Source organism: Lacerta agilis, chromosome 16 (genome assembly GCF_009819535.1).
Source record: "Lacerta agilis isolate rLacAgi1 chromosome 16, rLacAgi1.pri, whole genome shotgun sequence".
Lineage (NCBI taxonomy): Eukaryota > Metazoa > Chordata > Lepidosauria > Squamata > Lacertidae > Lacerta > Lacerta agilis.
Genome location: NC_046327.1, coordinates 28,546,568 through 28,554,808, shown reverse-complemented (window position 1 = coordinate 28,554,808; position 8,241 = coordinate 28,546,568). Strand labels below are relative to the sequence as shown.

The window sequence follows — 8,241 nt, the reverse complement described above, 5'->3', positions numbered from 1 at the left end:
CCCGGCCGCCTGTCTCTCCACCGGTAAGCGGCTGCAGTCCCGTGCGCGCTGACTCGGCAGCCGGCCCCGTGGAGAGCTCTCCTTCCGAGGGAAACGCGCGTCCAGGCCAGGATCGCCTTCGCTCCAAGCAGGCCGAGGCGAGGCAGGGCTAGTCTCGGCAACGGGCGGGGCGGTGCCGCCGCTGTCCTGGGCACAGGAAGCGGAAAGCGCCGCTGAAGCCGCCGAGTCGGAGCCTGGAGCTGAGCTGGAGAAGGAGGCGGCGGTGTGCGGGCAGGCAGGGCGGCTGGCGTGTTGCGCGCTCCGTCCACCGGGAGCTGCAAGATGGAACGTCGGCGGGCGAGAGGTCAGTCGCTTTCTTCCTTCTGTTCCTCCTCCTTCCCCGGCACAGCCCTTCTCCCCTTCCTCTCCAGGGCGCGGCTTCTCCCACTCCTTCGCCCAGGGCAGGGACCCGTCCGACCCAGCCATGCGCGATCCTCCTCCCAGAGCCCCGGAGACGCGCCTGGCCAGCTTCGCCCTCCCTGGCCCGGTTGCCGCGGGGCTTCTTTTGCAATTTGCGCGCCCGGCTGCACCGGCCGGGAGCCACCCTAAAGCGCGAAACCCCGGTGCGGGGATTCGTTGGAGACTCTTCCCTCTGCCTCTCCAGTTGCGCAGCTGGGTGAGAACGGAGCACGGCAGCCCAGCACCCACTACCACCCAGCACCCACTGCCACCCTCACCCCGACTGTACTTTCCGGAACCCGGGAAAGTGCGGGTCTGTGTGCCAGCCTCTCCTGAGGTCGAGCTGCGTTTACGCAGAACTGCTGGGGGAGGCAGCTGTCTAGGGAGGCCCTTTTGCTGGAGGAACAGGCCTGACTGCCGCTTCCCATTGAGCCTGGGGCTAGTGGGTGGCCCTGTTCAAAACCGGGGAGGGTGTGTGTGTGTGGGAGGGGGGCAGCGGCCGGGAACTACAGCTTCTGAATTTGTTGCTTGAGCTCTGGGCTATAACAAGTTGCATTCCGCTTTGCAGAGGGAAACCCACTAGCTACTTTTTCCTGCTAGCTTGGACGCATCCTTGCCATTGCATCTGGGCATGGGTTGCTTTTACCTCATGCTACAGACCGGTGCCAACTCTGGGGGTGCAAGCAGCATTAGCTGAGGCACCCTGTTTAATGAGTGGAGACGTACATTGATCTACAGGGATCTGTAGGGAGAAGGCCGGCGAGGAGTGCCTTCTGGTTGGGGCGCTGTTGCTTGAAATTGCCTTGGGCACCTCATGGCAATGGACCCCCAGCCCCAGGTCTCTGCTTTAAAGTGCCCTAACTGCCTTCAAGCTGCTGTGTGCAACACCCACCCACCCACCCTTTTCCACCCTTCCTGGGAAAGTTGGGACCCTCTGCTGGAAAGTGAGAGCTCTTTCAGGGAGCAGCATCGGCCTGCCATTTCTGCTTTCAATCTGGAAAGGTGGCAGGGGTGGGCGGGCAGTAGTTTGGCCGGCATGGCCAAGGCTATCCAGCTGCCTTGGACACGCAGCTGCCAAACAACTTCCAGACTTCTTCCCAACTTTGGAAGGACAGGGAGAGTGACTAACTGGATGCTGCTGGCATGGGAGTCCTCCAGTTTAACCCTGCGTGCCATCACCTTTGCCAGGTTGCTGGCGACCACTTCCTACCCTTGGAGCTTTGGACAGGAAGATTCCTCCCAACTTTCAGCAGGGACAACTGTGCCGTTGCCGAGATGATCTCCACCCAGCTCTGCAGCTTCAGAGTTGGGAGGAATGCTGGCTGCTTGTCGTGCTGGCCAGGAGGTGCCACCGCAAGTTGCCATAGTGAGCATGGCGAGGGGAATTGTTGAAGGCTGGTTCCTCCCACATTCCTTCCTTTACAGGCACAGTTGCTGCAAAGTGAATGGTGTTTTAGGGAGTCATTAACCAAAATAGGCTAATTCCAGGCAAAAAGCATTGAGCAACACCCTATCCTGGAGGTTGCTTGGAAACTTGGGCAGAAGTCCGTTGCTGGTTATGATTTGGGATTGCAAGATTTCTTGCAGAAATGCTACGTACTTTCTAAAGCCGTCGTTTGATTGTATGAGTGAGTTCCATATAGGAAATGCAAAAATATCAGCATGAAAAGACAATGTAAGAAAACAATCCATTGCACAAATGCTTACCGGTAGATACACTGTGGGTTCTGGTTTATATGCCAGTGTCTCAGCATCTGCTTAGATATTATGCATAGAATTAGGTTGCATGCAACCAATGATTCAACAGGTATTTCCTACAGTAGAGACAATATTCCCATGATGAATGGAAAGTGTGTTGCCCTGTAAAACTCTGGTGTTAAGTAAAAAACAAGCTTCTAATTAGTTGATGCAAGTTGGAAAATACTGCATCTATAAGGTAGCCCTGTGTGCCAATTTAATAGTCTCAGTTGAGACCATTTAGCTGGAAAAGACTGTGAAACCTTAAGGAAGAAATCAAGTTATGCTCAATTTCGTGAAGGGAATATCCTTCAAAAACCTCTGAGCTTGTGCTGTTGGGTGCCTTTAGTAGTGTGTTGTTGTGAGTTACATCTGCCTAAGAAGAAGAATATTACACTTTATTTTCATTTATTTACTTAACTCATTTACATAGTACCCTTAGTTAAAAGTAATATCAAGGTGGTTCACAAAATTTGCACTGCAATAAAATATACATCTATAGCATCCAGGGGTTGGGAAGAAAGGTGGAAAAACCTTACAAATGCCTGGATGAGTTGATGTTTTGCCTCTTGCTGTAAATCTGCTGAAATAGCTGGTGCTTGATGAACTCGGAAGGGAGATTCCACAAGGTGGGTGCCATCACAACTGCTTTCTGGACCACTTAGGTACCGGTAATAAACTAAATTGGGCATCATCAAGATGAAGCTTGTCTCATTTTACCAGCGGACTACAGAAATGGTTCCATTTCCTAGTTCCATTTCATTCAAAAGTTTATAACAGAAACAGCTCCAGAGAGGTTGATACGGTAGTCTGTTAAAGCAGTCAGGGGGGAAAAAAAGTCTTGTGCAACTTCAAAGACCAACTGAAAATTTATTCAAAACAAAATAAAAAATAAAAAATAAAAAAATTCCTTCCAGTAGCACCTTAAGAGACTAAGTTAGTTCTTGGTATGAGCTTTCGTGTGCATGCACACTTCTTCAGATACGCTGAAACAGGTGACTTCTGTTTCAGTGTATCTGAAGAAGTGTGCTTGCAAATGAAAGCTCATACCAAGAACTAACTTAGTTGGTCTCCAAGGTGCTACTGGAAGGAATTTTTTTTATTTTTTATTTTGTTTTGACTATGGCACACCAACATGGCTACCTACCTGTAACTGAGAATTTATTGTGCCATAAGCTTTCATGGAGAAGTGCGATTCAGCTCTAGTGCTCAGTGTTTAATTCTTGAGGGTGCAAAGCCATTCTGCTTTTCAGCAGAGGGCAGCAGCTGCAGGATAGTCCAGCATTACAGACACAAGTTGCAGATGGATGTTAATAATTGGTGGCAAAACACACTGGTTGGTTAGGGTGCTTTTGCGTGTAGAATAGAGACAGGAATAAGCAGCACAAACAATCTTTTTACAGAAGTTCTTTATGAAAGCACTAATATTAACAATGTTAGAAACTTAAGTAACATTAATGCATTAATCTTTGCTGAGTGAACTGTAGACGACCACCCAGTGTGAGAATAAGGAGGACTTGAACCCATGGCCTTCAGAGATGCTGACAAGCTCTTTAACCATCAGGCCACTTTGCCTCTCATAGTTTTCACTATATTCATTGACACTAAATGTCACAAGATTATTTATTGTTCTAATAAATATTTGTAATGCTTCCCAACCAATTAAACTTTCCTAAACTTTATAATTTTTGATTTTTAGTTAAGCTTCCAGCTTCCTCCTCCAATGCAGACCAAGGTGATTTTAGTGCTTTCTGTCATTGCCTACACTGAATCATTTATTGGCTTAATAAACTGAGCTAAGATATGAATGAACCTTTTGCTTCTCACATGTAGTTCCTTTGCCCCTCCCTTTGTGATGTGAGGTGTCACGTCAGGAAGCGTCTAAAGAACTATAGTTCCCCATTTAATCTAAACCGGGGGACTGTGGTTACCAGCCATGAAACAAGGCAAGATATAGAACCAAATTTAAAACATGGTTTGCAGTGCAATTATATACGATAAGCAGCTTAGCTCAGTTGGTTAGAGCATGGTGCAGACTTGTCCACTCAAAAGTAAGTCTCACTGAGTTGAGTAGAGCTTACTCCCAGAATAGCGAGTCTCAGATAATAGCCTGGCTTGTTCCAAATCATGCTTCAGACAAAATGGTAATTATGGCTACTGGTAATTATAGACTTCTTGGTTTGATTGTTCATGACACAAAGGGAGGGCCAAAAGAGCTATTTGCAAGGGCAGAAGTCTTATTTGTTCGTATGTCAGCTAATTGAGCGGACCCAGGTGGCGCTGTGGGTTAAACCACAGAGTCTAGGGCTTGCTGATCAGAAGGTCGGCGGTTCGAATCCCTGCCGTGGGGTCAGCTCCCGTTGCTCGGTCCCTGCTCCTGCCCAACTAGCAGTTTGAAAGCACGTCAAAGTGCAAGTAGATAAATAGGTACCGCTCTGGCGGGAAGGTAAACGGTGTTTCCGTGCGCTGCTCTGGTTTGCCAGAAGCGGCTTTGTCATGCTGGCCACATGACCCAGAAGCTGTCTGCGGACAAACACCGGCTCCCTCGGCCTATAGAGCGAGATGAGCGCCGCAACCCCAGAGTCGGACACGACTGGACCTGATGGTCAGGGGTCCCTTTACCTCTACCAGCTTATTGAGCAGAGATGATTATCCAAACCATTGTGGTCTGGTTCACACAGAATGCTGGTTCAGAGATAGTTTAGGTTGACATGCATAGACCACAGCAAACCTTAAATTAGTTTGACATTTAACTTTTAGTTCTAGCAGGTGATCAATGAGAGAGGCTTTGCTACATTGCCTTGGGGAGGTCCTGAGTGATACAGCAGGGTTGTGTTTTGATTGGTGTCTCCAGAGTCCTGGCTGCAGCATGCTGATAACAGACCCTTCTCTTGGGTTGTGACCCTCACTCTAAATGTATCCTGACTTTATACTGTCTCAGTGATATTTTTTTTAAAAAAAGTTTATCCACCTTGTATGCAATTTCTTTGCCCGCTGCATGGTTGTTTCATTTTTTGGTCTTATTTTATGTATGGGCCATTGTAAAACACAACCTTGCTTCAGCCGTCTTTTGGACACATTAAACAAAACCAAAAGCTTTTGAAAATCGCAAGGATTACTTCCTAAATTTGGATGCTGCCCTTCCAGTGTGCAAGGTAAAAATCACCAATCCAGGATTAAGAAAATGCACAAGAGAAACCACAAATTGAACAACAGCACATTGCATGGTATAGTGCAGGCCTAGACAAACCTGGCCCTCCTGTTGTTTTGGGACTACAACTCCCATCATCCCTAGCTAATAGGACCAGTGGTCAGGGATGATGGGAATTGTAGTCTCAAAACATCTGGAGGGCCGAGTTTGCCTATGCCTGGTATAGTGCTACACTGATCAGAGTGCAGCAGATCTAGGTGTGACTTCATCCTCTTTATTCATATGTTCAAATAGTTAAGGGCCAAATTGCATGGAAACTTCGGCAGGTGTAACAATTGTCATCTCATCATGAGAAAAAATTCTAAGAAATTCTACCTGGACGGCATTTTCAAGCCCATTTCCCGGCTATGTCTGGGAAAATCCAGACGTATGGCACGGCAGCCCTATTTTCAACACACAACTATTAAAGGCACCGCAGGTTCAGAGTGTTTGAATATTAATCCCCAAAGGCAGGAGAAGCACCACTGTAGGACAACATAGTATTTGTTTGTGTTTAATAGTCGATCTCATTACTGTATTAATATTTATTTTCCTAGGTTTATGTTGAAGATGCTTCCCTAGAACTGGACTGAAATTACTGTTCTCTCAAAATTTTGTGCGGATTATTGAAAATCGGAGCCAACCACCAAAACGCTTTCTTCAGACTTAGTGACCTTCTTGGGTGCCTTTCTCTTCCACCATGGATACTGAGTCAACCTACTCTGGATATTCCCACTATTCAGGTCACTCCAAAAAGGCCCAAAGACAAGGGTATGAATACTTTTATTGCACTTCTGGTCTAGAATCTGCCTTCTTTGAAACCTCCTGCTTCCTTCATTTGTGTAATGAACCTTTTGCACTGCTTGAGACTTGTTTGTCTTGTTGAATGTTCCAGCACAAATCCACAAAAAGAGAGAACGGTCTATGGGAGAGCCCTAAATGCTTTCTTTGGGGGTTATTGTGTCTCTGGTACCCCACAGGACTGGTATGGGGATAGCTGTGGCCATTTAGATGTTCTTGGAGTCCAGCACCCATCAGTACCAGCCAGCATGGCCAATGGTCCAGGTAATGAGAATTATAGTCCAGCAAAATCTGGAGGGCCACAGGTTCCCCATCCGTGATATAGGGGATAGGATGTTGCCTTTTCATTATAATGCTCTGGACCCACATAGTCAGGATACCTCATTGCCTTTGCCATCTTCCATCATATTGCCACTTCCTGCAATACCTTAGGCCCCAGCTACACAATTCCCAGAGTTCCCTGGGAAGAGGGATTGACTGTTAGTGGGATCAGGTATTCCCTTAAAGCTGTGACCCTGCATTTGCTGTAGTAGCAGAACCACTGCAAAACATTGCCTCCCGCTCCCAACTCAGACAGTCTCCTCAGACAAATACCGTGGTCAAAGGCATTGAAAGCCACCAAGAGATCAAGGCGAACCAACAGAGGCGTATTACCCCTGTCCTTTTCCCAACATAGCTCATTATACAAGTGACCCAGGCTGTCTCATTGTCAAAAGTAGGCCTGAATCTCAGTTGTAACAGAGCTAGAAAATTTTCTTCCTCCAAGGGTGCCCGGAGTTGTCTTTTAATCTTCCCTTTTAAAATTGTATTTTATTACATTTCAACATTTTAAACAATTTTGTATTTTCCCTTATTTTTGTCGACTTCCTACCCCATTTTCCAAGGAGCTGTTGTTTCTCCCCTTCTGCTGCATCCTGTATTCTATAATCGGATCATAACCACAATATTATAATGTAATTACTTCTGCTGCTCATAACTCAAATCCTGCTCACGAGTTTATCATGCTGTAATCTTTCTTTAAATAGTCCAAAAAGGCATCTGTTCTTCCATAAAGCCTATAAATCTTCCTGTTTGCTGTGGAAGTTTGAAGTAGCCCAGTGGTTCCCAATTAGGGGTCCCCGGGGGGGGGGTCTGTGGCCCCATCCCTTGCCTCCCCCCAACTGATTTTTTTGCATGGTAATATCACCAATTTTATGGTCTGTTTTAGCGCTGTTCAATTTTTCAATATATTGGCCAAAATCAGTTTTGAAATTGCATTGCGATAACAATGCCACAGCTCCCAGCACCCCGTGAGTCCAGCATTGTTTTTGTGAGTCTTGCCACACTGGGCTCACCGGGTACCGTGAGTGCGTCCGTTTTGCAGCAGTGGGCAGGGCAGGGGTTGCTCCGGTGGCATGCCCTGCCCCCATGGCCCTCCCCCCCCACAGCACATTTTTTGACGGGGCGCCATGCCCGCACACCCCTCCCCGCGCCCCTGCCTGTCCCTGGTGGCAACCAGGGATGCAGTGCCCCTGCTACCAAGAAAACGCCCTCACCCTGAGCCTTGCTTGGAAGAAATGTTAAAAGGAAAATGCATATCCATTGAAATGCAAGCTACCAAATAATGCAGTACACAGACACCATCTGTCAGAAGCTCTGAATTTGCATTGGCCATCATTATATACCTGGAATAAGTGTTCTGGGATCTGTTCCTTCAGTGCTAGAGAGGAACACTTTCTTGCTTCTTCTAACCACCATGCTTAACTGCTAGTCACAGGGATGCCCAAGTGAGGAAGATAAATTAAGTCAATAGCAGCTTCCAGTAAGTTACTTGCCAAAACCAGTCAATCAAGTAGATGTTGGATTTGTAGGGTATTAGCTATTCTAAGGCTTCAGGCAGTTCTGAGGGAGGGAAAAGTTACTTTGACATACTTAAATTTGTCACGTCAAGAAACTGTAAAGAAAAGTTTTTTTAAAAAAGCAATGAAATTATACCGTTGTAATGCTGGGCTTTCCCCAGCTTGACAGCCCCAGTGCAGTACAACTTACTGCCTGACCAGAAGTTCTCTGTCTTGGATATGTTTTGAATCTTGGAC

General features: G+C 47.0%; 1 protein-coding gene across 2 annotated transcripts in view; it reads left to right on the top strand.

The window, feature by feature from the left end:
• Positions 1-225: 225 nt before the first annotated feature.
• VANGL1 (VANGL planar cell polarity protein 1) overlaps positions 226-8,241 on the top strand; it is a 42,781-nt gene continuing 34,765 nt past the window's right edge. The window contains exons 1-2 of one of the 2 annotated variants that reach the window (XM_033172990.1): positions 226-343; positions 5,923-6,136. In XM_033172990.1, coding sequence (XP_033028881.1) covers positions 6,066-6,136 — 71 coding nt within the window. In that variant the 5' untranslated portion in view covers positions 226-343; positions 5,923-6,065. The remainder of the gene's footprint in view (positions 344-5,922; positions 6,137-8,241) is intronic. The other variant, XM_033172989.1, reaches the window with a different exon arrangement.